General features: G+C 39.4%; 1 protein-coding gene across 3 annotated transcripts in view; it reads left to right on the top strand.

Moving 5' to 3' along the window:
- UBE2J1 (ubiquitin conjugating enzyme E2 J1) overlaps positions 1-24,563 on the top strand; it is a 35,418-nt gene extending 10,855 nt beyond the window's left edge. For 2 of the 3 annotated variants that reach the window (XM_075923887.1, XM_075923889.1), the window contains 6 exons: positions 814-945; positions 3,591-3,675; positions 5,482-5,587; positions 9,453-9,582; positions 15,494-15,628; positions 22,531-24,563. In XM_075923887.1, coding sequence (XP_075780002.1) covers positions 814-945; positions 3,591-3,675; positions 5,482-5,587; positions 9,453-9,582; positions 15,494-15,628; positions 22,531-22,800 — 858 coding nt within the window. In that variant the 3' untranslated portion in view covers positions 22,801-24,563. The remainder of the gene's footprint in view (positions 1-813; positions 946-3,590; positions 3,676-5,481; positions 5,588-9,452; positions 9,583-15,493; positions 15,629-22,530) is intronic. The other variant, XM_075923888.1, reaches the window with a different exon arrangement.
- Positions 24,564-24,841: the final 278 nt, after the last annotated feature.

The following is a 24,841-nucleotide window of genomic DNA, read 5'->3' as shown; positions in this document are numbered from 1 at the left end:
TAGCCTACTGCTTATAAACTGTCAATATGTATCCTGCTGACAGTGCACACTAACAGGTTGATCTACTTCCATTTCAAAGAGTAGATTCAAGGACATGAACGAATTAGTCCTCCTACTTCAGCTTGTTGTTAACTCAGTGTTCATGTAGATACGTTACATTGTTGTGTTAATAAATGCATATTTGTTCACATTGAGTTGTAATTATATAGGTTTTTTTGGTTGCCCTGACTATAGTGTGAACTGTGACTATGTTGTGTGTGATGCATAACATCACTTGGATAAAATTGTATCCATATGCATAAGGTGTTGGGTACAAGACTCTCTTGATGTTGGTGTGATAACAAGAGGCATACTTGTGCCATTTTCTCTGTATGCAAATTCCCTGCCCATTGTAAGTCTGATGTTTGTGATGTTCAGACTAGTCAGTCAGAAAAGGACTTAAAGAATCAGGTAGAAATTGAAGTATTTTTGAAGAAATATTTTTGAAGAAATTGCCTGTATTGGCAATATGAGACACAGGTCACTTAGAGAAAAGTGCAGCATTGTGACTTTTTGTTTTGTTCACTTGTATACCTGAGGAACTGAGTAACTAAGTAATGACATTTCAAAGGAAATACTTATTGCCCTTTAATTATAGCCTCTGCAATGCTAGTTCCCTGTAGTGATATTAGTTATCTTCCTTTAGCTTTCTTCTGATTTTTAATTTTTAATTAAAAATTAAGAGCTATAGTCCATGCTTGTTTTAAAAAAATGATTATCTGTTCTTATCCTACTCTCTCTGACATTCATGCTCTTGGTTTTTTCGGTTTTTAGGATAATCTTTTCGAATGGCATTTTACTGTTAGAGGCCCTCCAGATTCAGATTTTGATGGCGGAGTTTATCATGGACGAATAGTACTACCACCAGAGTATCCCATGAAACCCCCAAGCATCATTCTGTTAACAGTAAGAGTATTTGTCTGTCATGCTTTTTATATGGTCATTTCAATTACAGGAACCTTAGAAGTCTTTAACAATTCATTACAGGAAACCCCCAACTTCTGACTGCCCAAGTTATGACCCCCTGCACTTACAACCATTTTTATAAGTGCGGAAGGGGCCGAAAACTCCCGACTTATGTCCTCGGCCTGCATTTAAGATGGCGCACAGCATCTATTGCAAATGAGGGTTTGAGTTATGCCCCTGACTTGTGAGGCTTCCCTGAGAACCAATCATGTCGCAAGTCGGGAGCCTCCTGTATTGGCAATATGAGAGACAGGTCACTTAAAGAAAAGTGCAGCATTGTGACTCTTTGTTTTGTTCACTTGTATACCTGCAAATTAGACTAAATGAAATTTGAAGGCTATTTTTGTAAGATTATATACATTATGGAAAAGCCATCCTACGATGAACTTAGTGCTTAGACCACTGAAAGGGGAGGGAAAAATAGTTCCTCTACTGTTGCAGTAGGGGCCTAATACCATTTGATTCACTTCGGAATAGTGATGTACGCAGGAAGAATTACCTATGTTACTCACTGAGATGTCATCTGTAGTTACATAATTTAATTACTGTTATCTTTTGTTTGTTAAAACACTTCAAATTATTGTTTCAAGGCCACAGAAACGGTGAGAAATAGTGGTTGAGCAAACAGGGGCCTCATCTTGGGTGAGGTTTACTATCCACAATTTCATTTAACATCGAGAGCTGCATCTGCCCAGCACTATGCAGGATCTTGCTTCAAATTCAAGCTATCAAGAGGATTTTATTTAGTAAATATTTAAATATTTGTTTGTGTAAAATATCTATCAATGAATGAATGAATCAATGATATCTAAAAAAGAATATTAAAGTTGCACAAACAAACACAGAAACCTTACAAAATACCGGAATTAAGGTTACATGTGCAACCTTAATTCAGAACCTTTGTGCATATTTTATTAAGATAAAAGTATGGAAAAAATAGTATGTGACCATTCAATTAAAGACTGTATCATAATGAAGTTACATAAAGTTGAGCCATATTGACTCCTCTACTTGGGTTGTCATTGGGGATTTAAATGATTAGATCTACAATACAAATCTTTACCCCCGAGTTAATTGAGTAACTCTGTGTTTCTCAAACTGGGTCCTGACCCCCTGGGGGGTCACAAGCAACGTAGAGGGGGGTTGCAGTATCACAAAGTTTGAGAACCCCTGGAATAACTGGTAGTAGTACTAGACTGCTATCCTCTATGTGGACTTGCTACTAGAATGGGATTACAAACTCTTTTCTAGTAGGTTTCCACAGCTGTTGACAGTGGATGAATGTTAGATGCTTGAGATTCCAGAGTTCAGTTTCAGGTCCTGAATGGGAGCTTGCTCTGTTGGTTATGGATGCTCTTCCTGTGCCCTCAGCTTGTTTTCATTCTCCTCTGCTCCTGTACACCCTCGGGTCCTGCTCTTCATCCTCTAGTTCTGTTCATTCCCCTTCCCTGGGTCCTTCCCTCTTCATTGCTTCTCTCTGTCCTTGGGTTCTTGCAACCTCATCACTTACTCTGTATTCAGATTTGCTGCTTATCCTTTGCATTGACCGTGTACCTTCCTGGGAGCATGGATAGCACAGGAAGGACAGTTTCATTGCTCTTAGTCCTGTGCCTCCTCCCATAGTCAACCCCAGCAGCTGAGAGAAGTAACAGCAGGTATGATTCTGATAAGTCTCTAGAGCCCCATGCAGACGGAATCATCAGAACGTAGCTGCCACACTCTGTAAAGCATCTAATGAGCATGTGCAAACTGAGATTTTTTTCAAAGGGCCATAAACTGGTCAAATTTGGATAATTTTCACAAGGATGGCAACAAACACTTTTCTGGTACCCAGAGGAACTCCTGTCAAATGTTAAGTTCCTGAAAAGCATAGAAGTGCTAGTTTCTGAACTAAACATATCAAAAAAATTAACATGGGCAAAACAATGTATTTTTCCCTAATCTAATTCTTGGAAACTGCTGAACTGTTTTAATGGAAATGTTTTTCTTCCTTCTCCCCCCCTGCCCCAGTGAACCTCATGTGGACAATTGGCAAATGTTTGGGTTGACAATTGGCAAATGTTTGGTTAAGTTGTAAGCAACTGAAGACACTTTCAGTCATAAGAATCTATCATATATGTATATATAGGCAAAACATGCATTAATATAGGCAAATGATGGCATTATAGAAGCTGTAACTTTTAAATTGTTTTATGATTCAAGAATGTAATTATGAACACCCATTATTCATCAATTCCAGTAAATTTTCCATAGTATTTTTGTTCTTAAAGCAGGCAAGTTTATTCTTATTTGTCATATTAAATCTTGCAGATTTTAAAAGTGGTATCCAGAGCTCACTTTTGGAGGACTTTTGCCGCCTTATGATTGTTTTCAGTGCTTTGTGCAAATGGAAGCAACAGTGGCTTCAGCAACTCTAATCTAGCTTTATATTATTGTCATTTGTTCCATTGTTACATATTTGTGGACAGATTTACTTGAAACAATTCTTACAGCTTAGATTTCTTGGTAGACGCTGGCTAGTGTAACAAATAATATTTGGATTGAAGAATGTCTTTTGTTTTTCTTTGCGATTCCCTTCCCTGAAGGCCAATGGCAGATTTGAAGTAGGGAAGAAAATTTGTTTAAGCATCTCAGGACATCACCCTGAAACATGGCAGCCTTCATGGAGTAGTGAGTATTATTTAATATTCATTGTAACTCTTGAGCAAAACATTGATGGATATCAACAAAACTGGTTTTCAAAATTATATTCTTCATTAAATTATTCAATATTTTACCTGATTTATACTGTGCTAATCAGCATATCGCTTAAACATATTGCTTGATATATGGGCTAATCTCTGATGACATGCAGAAGAATATTTTCTACTTGCTCCCCTGACCTCAGGGAAACACTGGAAATAACAGGGTTTCAGCTTCTGTCTCTTATTGATAAATAAGTAGAATGGAGAGAAGAGGCATGTGATTTTAATGTTGTTTGTCCTTGATACTTTGATATCTAAACTTTTAAATTAATGCATTTCTGTTAATCTCACTTGAAGCTTTTTTGTAAACAAATCTATTTTGATTGACAGTGTAATTACTATCTTATGATGTCCGTTGACCACAGGGCTAAAAAAAAAATTACAAGACGATACTATAGCTGCAGAAAGCCAACTAAGTGTGTATTTCTCCAGGGTAAGGTAAAGGCAAAGTAGGAGCATGGGCTGGTGCTGTGAGCACATCCTCTCCCCTATCAGTCACATTTAATTATTCATGTCACTTTTTATTCAGGTTAACCAAGCTTTAGTGTCTGAAAACTCCAAAGCTATACCCAAACTTCATTTTGGGACCCACACTGATTCCATGTTAATCTCCGTTTTTAATCAAAATAGGAGAAATAAATGCTGAGTGTGTGGAGTTCACCTAGATGTAAATTAATCGCTAAGATCTAATCCGTCATAACTATCATGGGGTATTCACAGTTTTCCACCACAGTTATCTGGAACTAACCTTTGGGGCCTGTATTGCCCATAATAAGTCATTTTTATGGATGGCAGGACTATGACCATCACTGATGCTAGGCTGCCTTCAATTCTGCAGGTGGAATGGCTCCTCTGCTGAACTGGTAGGAGAATTTCCTGCACAAGCAAGGATATTGCACAGTTGTGGGCAGACAAGGCAAAGCAGACAGAAGTAGGAAGTCTGTTTCTCCTCAACTAGAGCAGCAACAGCATAGTGGAAGGTGGAATATACTTCCTCAGCATTGTGGAAGTAACACGCTTCCTCAGTCTTGCCAGAAGACTATAAAACAGAAAGCACCATAGAAAAAGAAATCTCATAGGGGGAGAGGGTAAAGGGGGCTCATCTCAAGGGAGAAAAAGATGGGGTACCCAAGAAAGAGAAAGGCAAGTTGGTATGTTTAAGACTAGTGAAGGATGTGAATTGGTGTGAGGGGATGTAAAGGGAGGCTAAATCAATTATAATAAATCAAAAGAAGAAATATTTACAGATCTCATATATGTTATGTTCATTGCAGACACACAGAAAAATTAGTCTTTGTACTAAGGCCTAAATTCAGTAAATGACTGTCTGTGGGCCTTGCAAACTTTAATCTCCTTATTATGGTCCTTTTTCCACCTTACATCCTCCCTCCTTGTTTTCAACTCTACTGTGCATTTTGATTCATTTTCAGTCTTTATCTTCTGCTCCCTTTCATCAGCCATCACTTCATCTCCCATCTTCCTTAACATAATCCTTTCTTCTGTGACTCCTTGCTATTAAAAGAAAAGGAATTTTTCTTATATTCACCTAATATTTTGTACAGTAAGGACGTTTTTGTTGATTTTTTTTTTTTTGTGTGATTACAAGAAATTTTCTTCAGACAAAATGGAATCTTACAGGCTAATCTCATTTTTTGTTTTCCAAAGGTCTAGAGTCAGTTCAATAGCACTTCTGCGAAAAACTTAGTTAATTTTTTTTCTTTCCCAATTTCAGTAAGAACAGCTTTATTAGCCATTATTGGTTTTATGCCAACCAAAGGAGAGGGCGCCATAGGATCCCTAGACTACACACCTGAGGAAAGAAGAGCACTTGCCAAGAAGTAAGTCTTATTTTTTTAACATCTCCAAAATTTGTAATATAAAAATCTTATCTATAGGAAAAAGAAATTCATTTCATGGATATCCCTAAAGAAAGTGGACCTTGGTCTTTCAGTATTTGGCTTCCTCATTGTTGCAGTGTTACTCTTAAATAATACTTTAATTAATGTTACATTTTCAGATGTGACAGCACTCTGAGCAGTGTGGTTGAATGAACAATATGAAATGCCCTAAATTACGCCATCTCTGCCTGCCCATTCTAAAGAATTGATTCAGTAGAGTAGTTTTTAAGTAAGGACTTAGCATACTAAAAGTGAACAAAAGGTTAGTGCTTAGAGATTTTTTTTTTTTTTACTTTCACACTTCTAGGATGCACAGGGATCACATCAGATTCCATTTTCTAGTAGTTTTGAAAGTCCATGTTAGGGGCAAGAAAGGAATTGGGCCAGTATCGCAGTACCTTGACACACCGACAGTATGGGGAGCTCCGGGGATACCTTCTCTCAGCCCCTCGTGGTGGCTGGGAATTCCAGGACTGGTGGCTTGGAGCACTAGGTTCTTTCACTCCACACAGAGCCAAGAGCTCACTTAACAGTTCCATCCCCTTCACCTTGGGGCTGAAGTGGAAAATGCCTCAAAGGTCTCTGGAAGTCAAAGAATCTGTGTCTTCTGTGACATAACATTGCCATTAATAATAATAATAATAATAATAATAATAATATAATCAGTTGTTTCAGTTACTTATCATTTGAAGTTTAATCCCTTGTTTTTATAGTTCAGAAGCTATCTTGTCTCCTCACTAGGTTGATGGCTTTGTTTTCCTTTTATGTAAATATGCCTTCATTATTTCTGCCCATTGATGAGGTTTGTTAGACAATTCCCTTGTCTGGAGCAAATTGGACTTGTATTTTGCTTGCTAATTTAGAACATAATTCCAGGGAATATCCATAACTTTGTGCACATCCCATACATATATAATGCAAGAATATTAATGATCAGTGAAAAAATTTAAAGAACAACTAACAGTCTTGAAGCACCTTAAAGACTAACAAAACATGTAGATAGTATCATGAGCTTTCGCGGGCACAGCCCACTTCAGTCCCTTCGGCAGCAACTTGCTTGGATGCAGCTTCAACCTGCCTGGCCATGGCAGTAACCCACCTGGCAGTGGCTTCAACATGCCGTGGCAGCAACTCTCCCATCCACCACGTGTTCTAGGCCTGAAATGCTGGTGGCAGCTGCTCCACAATGTGGTCTCGGTTCCAGTCACAACCAGCCCCGACTGCCGGAGTGGCCGCCTGAGCAGCCCACATGGCCCAGGGTCATCTCTGTCCCCATCCCTGTCCCCACCAATGGGAGCAGCCATGACACTCACCTTCCAGGAGCAGGAGGAAGTGAGTGCTGCTGTAGAGATGAGCAGGCTTAGATTAGTTTCTTTTGTGCATTGCCGCATAGACATGCCTGTGAAGGGAACACTGGCACAGTCTCCTGGCCGCATGGAGGAGGAGGGGTGGAGGTGAGCTCCCACCTTGTGTGCCTGTGAAAATCAGTGGTGTGCGTGCTGTAGGTTGCCAACCCCTGATCTACACACACAACACATTACTTCATCTGATTTTAAAAAAAGCCACTACATTCTCCATTAAGACCCAGTTCTGCAGGTATGTTTGCAATAAATTAGTAAATGATGGCCAAGTAACTAGTTAGTAGGAGATAGTATATTTGGAGTGTTTATATTCTCTCCGTGTGTTGCTTTTCTCCTGGACTGAAGCCTTTACAGGCATTTACTGTGTCTAGCATATTATGGATGCCACTAAAATACAAATACTAAATTTACCTCTGTGTTATAAGTTCTGGGAAATAGTCATTAGTGAATTTCATCAGGCCCTGTTAAATTGAACTAATATAATTTATCTGAGTCTTCTTTAACCTGTTCTTATTCAGGCTTGAGGTTTTCCACTTATTATAAATATCGTGTCAAGCATCTAGTCACAACCAACATTTTAAATGAAGTGAAGTAAAATATACTTTAAATACCTCTGCTTTCTTGTTATTGTCTGTTAATAGATCTCTTTACCAGCTATGTACTAGTCTGCGTTTACCTTAGTTTTCTCTTGTTCTTAACATATATATATATATATAAAACCTTTTTTAATAGTTTCTTCTTACTGACTTATGTTCTTTGTCAGATGCAACCCATTTTGTCTTTGCTTTTCTTTTCCTTTTTTAAAAGTCTGTGTATACATGCACTGTTCTCTTGTATTCATTCTCAACAATTTGCCCATATTTCAATTTTTTGTAGGATTCCTTTCTGATTTTCAGGTCATTAAAGAGCTCCTTATGGAGCCATATTGTCCCCTTGCTGTTCTTTCTATTAGTTGGCAGTTGTCCTTTAGTATTGCCTGGTTGTGAAAGTGTCAGCTCTCCTAAATACCTTCTTTTTCCCTTGCATTTTTTCCTATGGGAATCCTACCCAGTAAGTCCATTGTCCTTATTCTGCTCCTCTTGCTTTTTCCATTCCTTAGAATTGCCAAGTCTCTTATTTAATATCAGTTCATCGAAGTTGCCTTCAGATTCACATCCAATTCCTCCAGGTTTGTCAAAATCCAGTCTACCATGGTGTTGCCCTTGTTTTTTCCTTTTTATCTTCACACAAGGGCTTTCAGCTGGTCTGCGTCTTTTCTCCTTCTGGACTCAGAACAATTGTATAAATTATTGATATACAGTGAAACGCCTCCCTTTTTCCCCTGCCTGTCCTTCATGACCAATATACCCATCTATATCAATAGCTTAGTCATAAAATTTATCCAACCAAATTAGTGATGCCAATTAAATCATAATATTACTTGTGTAATAAGACTTCCAGTTCTTCATGTTTATTCCCCCCTACTCCTGGCATTTGTGTACAGGCCTAAAAGATATTGAAAAGATCACCCCGCTGTTTTTCCTCCTTGTTGATTCTATGAACCTATTATAATTTTCCAGCCCCAACCCAATTTCTAGCCCTTTGTCAAGATCAATTTTTTTATATTTAACCTGTGGGGATTTGCCATTTAAACCTAGTTTAAATCTACCTCCTTGATGGATTGACAAGTTGGCATCTGATAATATTTTTCCCTTCTTCGTCTGGGTGTCACCATCTCTTCCCTCCAATCTTTCTTCCCAGAAAAATATACCATGATTGAGGAAGCCAAAACTTCATAATTCATTAGCTTCCTTGTTTTTTTTTAAAGTTTTGCGGAGAAATATAAAACTCACTGAAGCTTCTACATAATTTTTTAGTAGGTTAATTTAAAAACCAAAATCTTCTCTTAACAGAAATTAGGGCTAATGGTTGGATTAAGGTGTAGGGTTTTTTGTTTTGTTTTTTGTAGAGGCCTATCTTGGAAACTATACTGTTACCATCACAACGAAAGACCTCATCATAACATACATGTGTAATGTAATAGACGCTGCAATAAGAACCTTAACTTTGGATTTAGTGACGGTAAAGTTCCTGTTGCATGGCTTTTTGTATTTAATATTTTGCTGGTTCTGATAGTTAATTTATAACAGAGATGAAACAGCCATTTGTAATGTTGGTAATATCTTCAATATAATCAAAGGACACAAACACTTACAAAAACTTGAGAGAAGATATTTTCCAAAAACTACATAAAGGGAAGAGTTTATAGAATTCTAAGGCCAGATATTTCAGCACTGCAGCCAATGATAGTTAATACAGTCTGACAGCATACTTTATTTTTTAACTGTTTTTGCTTTTTTTAGCACCTCGAGTGCTCTGGCAGATTGTCTTGTTAGTGTTTCTTATGTTTCAAAAAAAATTGTTTAAAATAAGAAAAGTCCATTTAAAACTATTTTACTTATTAGGTCCCAGGATTTCTGCTGTGAGGTATGTGGCTCAGCAATGAAGATAAGCTTGTTACCATTAACATCAGGAAGTGCTTCAAGCCAGGCTGACAAAGAGGCCATGGAACTTGCCAAACAAATTAGCTTCAAGGTAGACTGGCTATTGATAATTGTTCTTTGTTTGATTGTTTAATTTTGAGGAAATTGCAAGTGTAGTATTGCTATGAGGAAACAAACTTTGAGAGCTGGCTTATGTTGTAACATAGCAGCACTGTATTGTGCTGATGTGCAGGATGCTTGATTTCAGGATAGGCTGTGTGAAAACAGGCTCTTTCCATAGGTGGTGCATTTGGTCTCTGGGAAGGTGCATTGATAAGTTGTCCAATATAAGCACTGACTGTGGTAACAAAGATAATAGCAAATGTTGCTTAATCATGGCCATTCTGACTCCCTGTTTTCAGTTACTAATAGCTTGATTAAACTTTCCAAAGTCAGATTAGTGTCTGCTAAACATAAATATTTTTGAGAACCTTAGACAAACACACTTTTCATAGGTTTTTTTAATGTGAAGAGAGTAAAATGTGTATTTTTTCATTATATTAAAAAAAATTTCCCCACAAGCTGCACAGCTGAAGGAGACAATGTAGAAAAATGGAGTCTAATATGGAGACGGCTTTTACCAGGAAGTGCTTTTTGAGTGGTGCAGTGAAATCAGATTTTTATTGTGCTAAGTATGACTCTTAGAAAATAGCATGTCATGTATGCACAGTATATTTTTAACAAAACTTCAGAAAGTGAGTTACTGAATGCTCTGCAATACATGGAGGCTAGACTTTCTTAACTGTAGTGAAAGATGTACCTCAGTGTTGCATTTTATTCAAAAGCCTCCCTATTGATTTCATTGAGGTCAGAATTTCACCCTATATCTGCAGTAGCACAGTTTATAGGACAGTGCTATGATACTGTTTGGTCTAGAATAAAAATGAGTATTTTTCACCTGCTGAATAACCAGTACCTATATTTGCAGCACTTATGTGTTTCTTATTACATATGGGATGTCCTTGGTCTGTCACCCTTGGGACCTGAGCTGTCCGAATGACAGTTTGCTAGACCAGGGTAGGTCAAGGCTTCCCTCCTGGCTATTGGCCTTGCTCCCCGCCGCAGTCCTACTGCCCCCAGGCCTGCTGGGGCAATACTTCCTACGCAGGGACTGGGACTACACATCCTAGTGCACTGACCTTGACTGGGGCTCCGCTCTTGATGATGGCCCAGGCTATACATCTAGGCTCCAGTTTGGGCTGGACTCCCAGGTGCCAGGCCCACTCCCTCTGGCTTGGTTTGGGATACGTTCCTCGCTATGCGAGCCCTGGGTGGGGCTGTGTTGCCAGCCCCTATTGGCTGGGGATGTGCTCCTGGCCACTGGGCACAACTGCCACCAGCAGGGTGGGGCTGTGCTCCCTGCCGCCAGCCCCAGCCAGGACTGTGCTCCTCACCATGGTCAAAACAGAAAGTTGCCAGACCAGAAAGTCCCACATTTAAGCTGTAATCGCTCTTCCAAATATAGACTTGGCCTGATTCTGTTCATAATCATGTTTTTCATATGAAGATCTCAAAACAGATTACAAAGATATAGGGTAAGGAACAGAAATACAGGCACAGAAAGTTAAAAATTGCTTTCTTGCAAAGGGCAAAAAATTGATCTGTTTTTTTTTTGTTTTTTTTTACTACTTTATGATGTATAAATCCTGAAAAGTGTGTGGAGTTTCTGTTCTTGATTTTTAAATAGGAGTAGATTTTAACAAAAGAAATGTTAAAAATGTCATCTCTGCTCTTTTTTTGATTTTTCAGATTCTCTAGTGGTCTCAGCTCATAATCTATATCTTTTAGAGCTTTTAATTGAAAGGTTATGGGGGTACAGTCTTTTAACAACTATTTTAAAAGTGATTTTCTTGGAGCATTGAGTTAAACAGGAACTTAACTAGCAAGCAAAGTGATGCGTAGAGCATGGTCTTTAAAGGGTAATTTGTATTAAAGAAAACACACTTGAAACATTACTTGGTTGTTAGGTGTTACTAGGCAATTTGGGGGGCAGGGAGGAGAAAGGGAAATTGCTTCTCTGCAATTCAGTTTGAAAAGTTACAGCATTAGGGGGCAGTTACATGTGCTCAGTGCACAAATTCAACAAACACAAAAATAAAGAAAATAACCTGATCGTGTCTGACTAAACATTCCCTGTGCTACTCACATATCTGTTGTTTCAAAACTTAATCCTTCCCTAGGCACGGATGTCGCTGATTCCCCATTCCTAGCTGCCTGGCTTATTTCATGTCCTCCCAGGCTCTCCTCTAGTCACGCAACAGGAAAAGGAAGGCCGTTGCTTCCAATTCAGAAGCCTACACTCTGTTTCCATTAGCTCTCCTGCCATCTCACTTCCTGGTTCCCTAGAATTCTGGTGACTCTCTAGAACCCACTGTCTATAGTTTTAACCTTTACAGGCAAGACAATTAGGGTTAGGTATAAAGCAGGGGTAGGCAATAAGTCACTAGGGTTAGCACCTTGTGGACTGCTGCCACTTTATTTAGTACAGGTGCTTGCAGATCTCATAGGCTGCAGATCACTGTTCCTGGCCAATGGGAGCTGCAGGAAGCAGTGTGGACTGGGGCATAGGTTCCTGAAGCTCCCATTGGCTGAGAACAGTGATCATACCTGCAGAGGTGTAGATAAATAAAGCAGTGGCGTCCACCAGGGCTAAACCTAGTGAACCATGACTGGCCTATGCGCCAGTTATTGCCCACTGCTGGTCTAAAGAGTTAACTATTGAGAATAGTCTTTAGCTAACTAAATGGCTGGAATGTCCAAAAATGATATTCTTCCTCCCAACCCCCATTTAGGCCTCCCCCCCCCCCCCCCCACCCGCCCAAATCACAGATTGTGCTGGGCAGTCTGGCCTTAGCTAGATCCACACTGGCTGTGATATGTTTTCTCTTAGACCTCCAGAAAGATAGTTAATAAGATACATGAACATACTAAATTTACTACTGATTACATGAGGAACTAAACAATATTCCCCACATGCATGGACTACAATGACTCAGATTATAGGGACAATTTTAACTAGCTGAGTCTGGAAAACTCTCATGGGAGAGTGCATCAGCCACTTGATTAGAAGCCCCTTGAAATGTGGTGGTGTTTTCAAAATCAAAGTCTTGGGAGAGCTAAGCTCCACTGAAGAAGTTTCTTGTTAATCTCTTTGACTGTGTGAAACCCCCTCAGTTGAGCGCACTCGGTCTGCAGGTGGAAGTACTGTCCCCAAATATATGGGTGTAGCTTCTTTAGAGCATATGCAATGGTGTAACATTCCATCTCAGAGACAGTGGCTCTTCCTCTGAGAGCTTCTTGCTTAGAAACATGACCAGGTGAAATTGTTGATCTGTCCCTCTGACACATTCATTGTGATGAAAAACGGTTTGTCCAAGACTTGGGGCCCTTAGTACAGGATCAGACATAAGGGCTGCCTTAACTTGCTAAAAGTCTTCCTGACACTCCCCAGTCCTCTTAATTGCATTTGGTTGCTTCTTCCTCGTTATGTCTGTTAGTGGAGCGACAATCTAGCTGTAGTGCAGTACAAACAGCCTGTAATATCCTGCCAAGCCTGTTGTTTGACTTAGGGAAAGGCCAGTTCTAGATAGCCTCTACTTTAGGCTGTAGGGGGTTGATAGTTCCCTAACCCACCTGGTGTCCAAGGTAAGTCACCATATTTAGGCCTAGTTGACACTTATTAGCCTGAACTGTCAGCCCAGCCTCCTTTATGCACAGGAAAATAGCTTGGGAAGTGCTTTAGATAGTCTGCCCATAAATCAGAGAATGGTCCTTAAAAGGGTAATTTTTATTAAAGAAAACATACTTGGTGAAACATTATTCAGTTGCAAGGTGTTACAGGGCCACTGGAAAGAAAAAGGATTAAAAACACAGAGAATTACTTCCCAGGAATTCAATTTGGAAAGTTACAGCATAAGGGGATGGTTACATGTGCTCAGCTTTAAGATGTTCAACAAACCCCAGAATAAAGAAAATAACCTGATAGTGTCTGACTAAGCATTCCCTGTGTACTCTCTCATCTGTTGTTTCAAGACTTAGTCTTTCCCTATATATGGATTCTTCATACCTGGCTCCCTGACTTATTTCATGTCCTCCCAGGCTTTCCTCTGACCACACAACAAGAACAAGAAACCATTGCTTCCAATTCAAAAGCCCACACTCTGTTTCCATTTGCTGTCCTGGCAATTCATTTATTTTTTCTCTAAACTTCGTAGGGACTCTCTCGGACCCACTGTCTATGGTTTTAACTTTTGCAAGCAAAACAAGTAGGATTAGGTCTAAAGAGTTAACTACTGAGAAAAGACTTTAGTTAACTGAATGGCTGGAATGTCCAGAAACTGGTATGAACCCTTCATTTACTGCTTCTACTCAATGAGATTTCACATTTTTTAAAGATATCTATCTACTTATCAGAATTATGTGGCACCTGTCATCAGGGTATTGGTGTCTCATGCTCTTTATGTACATATTTAGCCACACACCACAGGGAAGTACTATTATCCCCATTTTACAAATGGTGAACTGGGGCACAAAGATACTAAGTGACTTGTCCAGAGTTACACAGGACATTTGTGGTAGGGAAGGGAATTGAACCCAGGTCTTCCAAGTTTTAGGGTAGCAACCTAACTACTGGACTATCTTTTCTTTCTGTACTGTATGTAGACTTCTAGGTAGAAAATGAATTAGCAAGACCTGAATTTCTAAAGTATAGGACAAGCCTCCCGCAAATCCTTTCAAATTGCATTTGCGTATCAGAAGCAGAAAAGGACACAATCCCAGTTTTTTCTTCTATGTATATTGCCTTTAAGTGACTTGTCAAAATCCATGTAACCAGTGTGCCAAAGCCAGGAATCCTTCTGGTTTCCAGTTTTCTGACTTACCTGGCTCACAGCACCAGGTCAGATGGAAGGAGATGGTTATATTCTTATTAACATTTGTCTGACACAGACTCTTGGTACACAGACAGAAATTGTTGTAATTGCAATAGAGAGGTGTAAAAATCATTGCAGTTTCTTATAATTGATTAATTCTGTCTTGGCTTTAGGAATAAGTAAGAACTGTTACTGTACGCTCCTCAGGAAAAGCCTTAATTGTTTTCAAAGTCCCATGTCCAAACTCTCTTACTGTGAAATGCACTGTATAACATGCTACTGTTGTGTTGACCTACATTTAAACCAGTAGTGTACGTAATATAATTGAACTATGAGAAAGCCAGCTTATCTAAATGTGAAGGAAATGGAACGTATTGGTCAGATAATCAAAGATCTAAAGATCTGACTTTTTTTGCACTTCTATAGTAAACTTTAAATAGGCAGCCGTTTGCTGTTAGTCTCATCATGGTTGGTTGTAGTAAGAAAAGAGAAAATAAGCAAGACCTAGAGAGTTGACTTCTGCATTGGTCCAGTTAAGCTTTTTTCAAGAAAAAGATGTGGCAGTCAAAAACATGAAGGGCTATTGCTCAGGGAAAGCTTTTATATAGGTAATACATTAGAAAAACTACTTTAAAACAACCAGTGCTAAAAGTGCTGTCAAAGTCAGTGAGATCATGTAAGAAATAAAACTTTAAAAAAATGTTTGGCATTTTTTGGGGTAACATTTTCCCCCTCTGAAGAATGCTTCCAATTTTTTTCTTTATTCTGCACCTTTTTCATGTTAACATCCACCATTATATACAAGCAAGTGAAACTAAAAATTAGAAATGTGATTTCAGATTTTTTAAATTTTTTTGTTTATCAGTAAACTTGTTCCTTGTGAAAGTTGTTCAGAATTGCAACTCTTGAATAAATTCCAGAAACACTGTATATAGTTAACACAATTTGCTTGTAGATTGATATGGATTCAGTAAATCTCATATGCTGTATATGTTGAAACAGATATTCCATAATAGATCAAACAAATCACATTATGGTGTATGATAACTAATTTCATTTCTCATCTGAAATGTACAAATATATTCCTTTTAGGCTGAAATCAATTCGTCCAGAAAATGTATCACTGAATCTCCACACTCATCAGAATTGAACCACTCTGCCACCTTACCTGAGCCACAACAGGATGGTATAAATAGAGGATTCCAGAATCCAACCACGAGTACAATGGTATGGGGTGGGGGTGGGTGTGTGTGTGTGTGTGTGTGTGTGTGTGTGTGTGTGATATAAAGCTTATTAGATGCGAGTGTATTCTCAGGATCTGAAAACCGAGCAATGTGTGGACCATGTCTAAAGGATTATTATGAAACTTTAAGACTGTGGAGTTCTTAGTTGTGTAAGAATATACAAGAAGATACACAGATAGGTAAATTTCATTTTATTTATATGATGATCTTGGGGGAAAAACAACTTTCCTTTATACAATGTCAATACTTTACTGAATAGAGTTAACAAAATACACTATGTATATTTAGATAGAAATTCTGTGGAAAAGGCATATGCTGCTGTTTAAAACCAGAATGGGGAACCTCACGCTGACTGGATCCACCCCCCCGAGGATCAGGCCCTTTTCCCAGCTTTGTGGAGCTGGTGCTGGTGCGGCAGCCCCACTGCAGGTCTGGAGTGCACAAAATCTACTAGGCTGGGCCCCCCTAGACTAGTGTACAAGGAGGATGTGGGGAGTATCATCATCTTTCTGAGTCAGGGGGCCACGTCAGTGAGGGTGGGGTTCCCCCCCTTCACTTGTTTGGCACTCCACTGACTTTTTTTTCTGTGGGTCAGTGGCCTCCAAACCAAAAAAGGTTTCCCACCCCTGTTTTTAAAAAAATGGCCCTGCGTCATCAGTGACTGCCATTTATCAGTGATGTTGAAATCTTGCTTACCATCTGCCTCCAGCCTCTCCATTTGTCCACCTTGTGAGCTCATACACTTCCAACTAGTATCTTCCCTTGGACACAGTCCATCTCTTTCCCTCCATCTGTATACAAACAAGATCTCCTCTTCCCAGTCCTTAGATAGGCCCTGATTGGCTTTATTACCTTTCCAGTGACTCTTTTCTTTCTCACTGTTTTGACTTTTTTCCAAATACTAAACCCTTAAAAAGGTGTGTGTTCGTATGTATTATGTAATCTTAAATTCTAGTTTACACAAGGACATTGCATGGACATCACCACAGTGTTTGGGGGGAGTCACAGCCTATAGTTAATTGTGCACTGAGTGCTGGTCTGATGAATCTAGAACTATACTGAGCCACCACATACAGAGACATGTGTGCAGCTGCTAGAGAAGTTACTGCATTCTTTGGGCTATAGTAGCAATTGCAGACCATAATCTATTAGGAGAGATTCTACTTCCCAACACACAGGCTACGTCTACACTGGCATGATTTTCCGAAAATGCTTTTAACGGAAAAGTTTTCCGTTAAAAGCATTTTTGGAAAAGCGTGTCTAGATTGGCAGGATGCTTTTCCGCAAAAAGCATTTTTCCGCAAAAAAGTCCCGATCGCCATTTTCGTGATCGGGGCTTTTTTGCGGAAAACAGTACTGTGCTGTCTACACTGGCCCTTTTGCGCAAAAGTCTTTCGGAAAAAGACTTTTGCCCGAATGGGAACAGCATAGTATTTCCAGAAAAGCACTGACAATCTTACGTGAGATCGTCAGTACTTTTCCGGCAATTCAAGCGGCCAGTGTAGACAGCTGGCAAGTTTTTCCGCAAAAGCAGATGAGGTTTGTCCAGAAGTCTGTGGCAGAACTGGGATTAAAACCAAGATGTCCTGATTCCCAGTCCTGTGCCTTGACCACAAGAGCAGCCTCTCTCTTTTCTTATGTCTTCCGTTAATTACATGCTAAAATAAATTATTTTGTTTAGTGTTGCAGTATGCTGTAATTTGTATCATGTTGATTAAAGATACACAAATGTTTGTGGTATTTAGATATTAATGGATTTAGATAATATTAGATATTAAGGTTTCAAGAATGTTAGCCTTCCATATACTGTTCCTGTCAGTTCCAGTCTCTTGTAGCAGAGTGTAATAGTCTTATGAACAATCGGCAAAGTGTCTCTTCTGACATGCAGATTTTCTATTAATTAATAAGATTGTTACTGTTTTTATAATCTCTGCAATACATTTGGCTAAGTAAATGAAAATACTAATTCTTACCATTTTAAATAAATTGTGCACTTTATTATCACATTTGCATATTAATACCACCAGGGACAGTGCTTATATAACATAGCTATTCAGGAAGTGCCTAAGGCCTGGTATTGGGCCAGGGCAGCTGCTATTGTGACTGCTGCAAATGCAATCTAAATTCACTGATAAAATTGTAGACAAATCCTAGATAAGCTGTGGTGTTTTTTAGCAACGAGGGGCTGAAAATTAGTGTTAAAAAAAAAAAAAGTCAAATCACGTCAGACCATCTGTTGCACCTTGCAGTGCACTTTCAAGCGATGTGGAAATACAAGCATGCTAACAGAATGCATTTTTCCACACTCAGGATTTTTCCAGGTTGTTCAGTTTCATAATAAGCCTTTTGTTTATATTGTTTTTACCACAAATCCCAACTCTTAAGACTATTGAGTTAAAAAACAAATACTCTAGAGCCAGCATAAATAGTGTTCTTAGTGTTTAAATTGAAAAGTCTTTTTAAATGAGTCTAATTATTCCCATTTCTAATAATTGTTTTCTTCAGTAGATTATCAGTTATACTTCATGCAGAGGTTTTTTTTTTTTTTTCAAAGCAGTTGACGCACATGAAGTGATCAAAGCTTTAAATTTACATAAACATTTATTTGTTGCATGTGATGGACTGCTGTTAAAAGTCGATTTAATATTTTAAAGGATCAGATTGAAGCAATACTAACAGAAAGATGGATAGTGAGCATATGTTGCAAAAGCTGCCTGTGTTTGAGCCACCATTGTTTGAGAGCAAGAATCAGTTGAATAAATTGTTCATTTCAGCCATAGGGGAGAGAGGAGTCAACAAAGCTGAACAGATGGAAAATGAAATATGAAGGGTTGTATTACAGGAGCTGCTCTTGTTCTTTCTTAGGGTAAACTCATGCTGAAGTTAATAAAAGCTTATCCTGAGCAAAGATAGTAAAAATGGGCCCCTACCCCACCTGCCACCTGCAGGTGAATTAAAAAGCCTCAGGGAGCCCCACCAGGACCTCAAGTGCCAGCTGTATTGATGGAATTTCTTTGTTAGCAATGTGGTGTTCAGTGATGGCTAATATCACGGCCTAAACACTGCCATGTAAAAATGTGGTGGGAGTACTTGTAAGTGGGTTACGCCATCCTACCAAGAACATACAGATCTTAAGAGAGTGTCCAAAGACTTTCCTTTCCTACGGTTTGCCTGTATTGGTAACGTCAAACTAGTAATATAACATTAGCCTCAACTAAAGCTTACTCTTAACATAGTGTTTCTAGGGTCTCTGCAGGACCTCTTCTTGCCCAAAAAGACACGCCCCCTTATACATATCCTTGTTGGAACAAACTGGACTCACCTCCCAATGTGAGTCAACAATAATGACTTTGGGTCCCAGAGTGAGACTTTAGCACCTGAGTCTATGATGATCAAACAGAAGACCCTTATATTTTTAGACTGGCCCCTCATCTGCCACACTGTTACAGGCTAATCTGTATTACTGTAGTGTGGCAAGATGAGTTCCACTCCTAGGTCCCAGACCCCTGTTCTGCCCACTACCCCACAGTTTAGGGGCTGCGGTACAAGTCTCACTCGCCTTTTTTCGGCATATGGCCTTCTGTTCCCTCGGCAAAACAACAGAGTGTTGGGGCCGATGTGCCAGGCCAGTCGGGACTGAGTGAACAGTCCTCTGGCCACCTGGGGGGAAGGGAGCCTCCGGACACTCTGTCAGAGCCCCTTACCTCCCCCTGTTACCTTTAGCAGTGCTCATGTTGTTCTGCTCAGCTTCTCTGAATCTCCTTATCAATTGTTCCTTCCTCTCCATCCGCCTCCCCAAACTCCTTCTCTACTCCCTTCTACCCTCCCCCACAGGGAAGGTTTTTAAAGCGATTCTGTGGCAGCATGAATCAGCTCACTTGGTCCTTAATTGATTATAGCTGCCCCTGATTAGCCAGGGCCATTGCAGTTTATTTTTAAGAGCTGCCTCTCTCCCCTTCTATGAAGCCCTTTAACCTGTCCTGTCACACAGATTTTTTTTTTTTAAACATTGCCTACCTTGCCTAGCCTGCCTATTTGGATCTGCAGCTAATAGTGGAAATGCGGCCATCCCTGCTGCTTAGAATGGGAACTCATGCCAACGGATTAGTTAGACTTTGTACAGCACAGTCTGTCCTCTGTGGCATTGATCCATCTGCATCCTATCCTGCTGAAAGCTAATCTTTAGCTATGTAATTTGATCAGTGACAACCTGTATCTCCAACTACAGCTTACTCAAAATTATGTGTGATATTTTATCTGATTGGGCTTGGCCTTCGTGTTTTATTTTAAACACAAATTTTACAATTTCAGGGAGATACCCTGCAGAATAGCAAAGGATGGTGGTCTCTCACCATTCTCATTCCATCTTTATGCTAATTGATGCTAAGGATCAGAAATGTTCCCAAATACAGATATAAATAAAGCCTTGCACAATAATTGCAAATTACATAGAATACTCTGTAGATAGGCATACTGGATAAACAATATGATTTTTCTTTGAGAAAATTAACACCTGTTCCTTTCTGTCCAACTCGTGCATTTCCCGGCTTCACTGTTCTCTAGTTTCTGGTGGATGATGATGTTGTTGTTTCTATGCATCTAAATTCTCAAAATCTAAAAATCTCTGTAGTCTGGATGAAGGTGGGACTTTACCCCCCAGGGCTCAGGGAGGGGTTCCTTCCTCCCACCCCCGCTCCTCCAGATCAGTGGGCAGCCATTTTATCTCACTACACACCCCTTGCTCAGTCGCACACAGGGAATCGGCTGCAGCAACAGTTCAGGGACTCGGGCTGGTGCATAGGCCAAGCACACAATTAGTACTATAGGCTCTCACTCAGGGTGGGTGGCAACAAACATTTCAGGAGGGCTCAAGCTTATGTTCAGGCTGAGCCTTTAAATAAACAAAGAGCCCAGGCCCTAGCTAAACATGGGGAAACCAACAGTTGGGTGTCCTAGGGCTGGCAGGCAGCCAGCAAACCACAGGTGTTTTGCCTAGAGGCAGAGGGAGACTCTGATGGCAGGGGTCTAACTGAGCTCCTGAGCCTGCCTTTTACACTTCATGTCCCACCTCCTGACTTGTGGCAAGGTGTTGGGGTGGTACGGGTTGTGGCTCCATCCACCAGGGTTCAGGGAGGGGTTCCTCTCCTTCCAGGTCACTGGGCAGACACTCTGCCTCACTACAGTATCTAAATCTAATTCTCTTTGGTCCTCGGCCACCTGTCACCCAGGACAGACATAGTTTAATCTGTGTATAGTTGACCCTTGCATATGCCCTTGCATAAAAAAGGGCTTCCTTGAAAATAGTCCAGTAGGCTCGATGCATGTTTGAATTGGTCCTTACTGCTGTGTGGGCTGCAGTGGAAATCATTTCTGCTCTTGAAGAAACCATGTTCATGTAATGGGGAGAGGTCAGCTTTGCTCTGCGTTCACTCTAGGATACATGAGGATGTTAGCAGGGCTGGACAGGACTGTGTGAATTTGAAGTTCTGTGCCTCTTTAGACCTCACCCACATCCCCGCTAGAAATACTATGTGAAGGAAATTTCAAGGTGAATCTCTGGAGTTCCTAGAGTCCCTCCTGCTACATAGGAGTGTACAACATATTTCACGGACACATGGATTTCAATCCATGTCAATGTTTCTTTTGTCCATCAATAGTTTTTATTTCAATCTGAGGTCTCCTTGTGGGAGTTGCAGTTGAGATTTTTGTTCTTTGCTGTTGGTCAAGATACCTCAAGGACTATTTCTCTCATAACACATTGTGAATTTCCCACTGACAGAATTGCACGGTGCATAGTTGGAGTCACATGACTGGGTACATTGAGACATGTCCGGTTAGGAGAAATCAGGCTTCCAAATTACAACTCACGAGTAGGGTTGCCAGATACTTCCACAAAAAGTCCTGAACATGGCAGGGGAAGAAATTGGTTGAGTCCCCCACCCCACCCCCCAAAAAGTCGCTGTGCCTTTAAATTTCCCCCCCTCTCCCCCGCCAGACGTGCAGGGGGAGAATGTCCCCATCTGCCTTCCATCTGAGAGAAACAGAAAATATAGTATTTTCTGGGGGGAGGGGTGGGAAGGTGGTTGTGGTGTGTGCTTTTTTTTTTTTTTTAAACTGGACAGAAGATGCAATTACTGGACTGTCTGGGCAAAAACGGGACACCTGGCAGCAATTAGGGGGCACTTAAAAGCGGGAGCGCCGCACAGCTGATTCCAGGCTCAATTATACAGTGCTGCCCCTTTGAAATGCTGAGGTGGCATTTCAAGGTGGCAGCACTGCATGGAGCCCAGGACCAAATTTCAGAAAATCCTCCTTTTTTGGCATATCCCTTATTTCTCATACAATGAGGAATGCAGGAATGGCAAAAGAACGCATCTGCTTTTTCGGTAGACATAGCCCTATAGTAATAGCCTTACATTCTTTCTAAGTTGCATATTGCCAAGAGAGGCTAGTGCATGTGTGCACAAACAATGCTCAGTTCTCCTTCTACTGAAGTCAGTAACCAAAAAAAGCCCTCTCATTGACATTAATGGGAGCTGGGTTCAGACCAAAATGTGAGGAAATTTAACAAAGTAGAATCAAGATAGTTGCCTAAGCCATTTTTGAACTACAGGGAAACAAACTGATAATTCTTTTTCAAATTTTTCAGAAATATTTTCTCTTGCCTTCATAATAAATCTGGCAATTTTCAGGCCAAAGCATATATCCAAGTCATAGTGTTATGAGGACAAAGAAATTAGTGCTCTATTAAAAAAAAAAAAAAAAAAAGTTGGGTGTAACTTTACTATAAAACAAAACTGCACAGCAAGAGTAGATTTTGTTCTTAAATGTAGAGTTATGTACACTGTCTCATTTGAAAAACAATATTCACTTTTTTCTCTTTAGTCTGAAATTCAGAACTCCACCACACCATCTAATCAAGAGCATACTCAGCCAATATCTAATAATACCTCCATGAGCCCTCGCCAGCGCCGTGCCCAGCAGCAGAGTCAGAGGAGGACACCATCTTCAACTGATTTTAATCAGGTGCAGCAACCAAGAGTCAACACAGGCCGCACTGGATCAACTGTTCTCATTGTCCTTCTGACTTTAGCATTGGCAGCTCTTATATTCCGTCGGATATATCTGGCCAATGACTATATGTTTGAGTTATAAGCTGAGTCGTTTTAAGAGCAGTGACATGAATGTTTAATGAAGCATTCTGTATTGGGTATGACATGAGAACTGTTTACAAAAGATTACTTTTTTATTTACTCTTAAGTCCTTATGAATGTTAATATACCTTTGGGTATATTGCTTTGTAAGGAGGACAAATGTTGTCATTTCTATGAATATTAACAACTAACACCACACTCTTAGTATTTGGAGAAATAATTTGGTTGAATATGAACATAATATATAGAGGGTGGGGGAAAGCATCAATTGTGACTAGTTATTTATCGCTAAAGGGAGGCAATTTAAAAATATAGAGGTTTTACGCATTTCTTTGTGGATCATGGGTGCAGATAGTCATCCATAACTGAGTGAGCATAAAAATTTACTTTGGGGAAGGACTTTTTAAAATGAAACACAATTTCTGTGTGTTGCATTGCCTATGCTCTTAATTCAGAAGGGGATAATATTTTTGACCACTTTTATTTACAAAATGATAATTCTAGGACAATGCATGAAATGTTGGTTCAGAGACTGCGCCCTCTGTGGGGGAATAAAAGGGGCCAGAAAATTTTGTTTGTTTTTTGCTTTTAAATGTTTTTGGAAGTTAGATTGGATAATCTTTTGCAAGATTTGAATGTCTTCTTCTAATACTCAATTGTATATCTTGCTTTTTTTAAAATTGAAGATTATATAAAACATGTCTATTCTTGCAATAGTTATAAATATGTAATATAATTATTTACCCAGAGCTATTGTCTTTTAATTATTCCAGAAATATGCATAATGTGTTAAATTGAATGTTTCATATGTGCTATTATTTACTAAACAAAATCTAAATCTTTTCATACTGAAACTCTGCTATGCATGAACAAGCTTGAGGGAAGCTTTCATGAAACTTTTGGTTCTAATGAATTATCACAGTCCAACATTCATTTACACATTTTTTTTTTGCCACCTTATTGCAATACTTCAAGAAAAGTTTAAAATTCAACTACTTTAAATCTTTCCAGTATATCAGGATTACAGCATTCATGTGTAAATTGCCATTTATTCTGATGGGTGCTGTCACTTTAGATGGGGGCCATCTGGACTGATATATTGAATTTATTTAGCCATAAAGAACAAATTCAATGGGATAATCATTTCCCCATTCATTGATTGTATTGATAATAATCAGTGCAATTGTTCATTTACGATCCAAGAGAATTTCAGTAATTTTCACCTGACTACTACTAAGATAGTTTTCACTAAAGCCAGACTGCTCCACCCTATTTGTTAACAGAAATAAGTGTGCTGTAGTTAGCACTCTTATTAAGGTTACAAAAGATACTACATGCAAATGTACTCCTAAGCATTATAAATATGTATAATTTTACATTTGTGAAAATAATGAACAAATTACACTTGTGGTGTCCTGATGTATGTGTTTAATTTATTCACTTATTAACTTTCAAAATTCAGAAATGGATTCCCAGTGGTTATTAAATTAGTTGTGCTCTGCTGTACATACAAACAGGATGTACATCAATCAGAGCAATTTAGTTTGTTTAAATATTTAAAATAAAAGTATATAGCATGTCTAGATAGATCAGCAGTTATTTAAACCTTGTACTGTCTTCTGGTCTGGAAGGAGGACAATTTGGTTTCCTGTGGTGAAAAGAGTTAAAAGTATTTTCCCCCAATAAATATATTTGTTTTGGTAGGAGTATATTTTAAAACTGTAGACCTCTTATTCGTGCAATAAAAAGTTGCTTTTTTCCTAATTGGTACATTGTTTGAATGCACTTGTTATTTATATTTGCAAGCCTGGGCCCAGATCGTCGTAACCCCTAGAAGAGGGCTATGAAGAAAAGGCCTTCAGAAGGATACCCTTGTAGAGCTTCTCCCTAATTGTTCCTCTGAGAGATTTGCCCTTGCTTTGCAGAACAGACCACAAGGCCCACCTTCAAACCTAACGTTCTCAGGGATACATCCATCAACCAAATTCTACCCTGGCCTGTATGCAGCAGAACTTCAGTGATACTGTTTCACAAAGCCCTCC

The sequence above is a fragment of the Pelodiscus sinensis genome, chromosome 3 (assembly GCF_049634645.1).
Source record: "Pelodiscus sinensis isolate JC-2024 chromosome 3, ASM4963464v1, whole genome shotgun sequence".
Taxonomy (NCBI): Eukaryota; Metazoa; Chordata; order Testudines; family Trionychidae; genus Pelodiscus; species Pelodiscus sinensis.
Note: the sequence above shows the minus strand (reverse complement) of the source record. Positions and strands in the feature narration are given on the sequence as shown.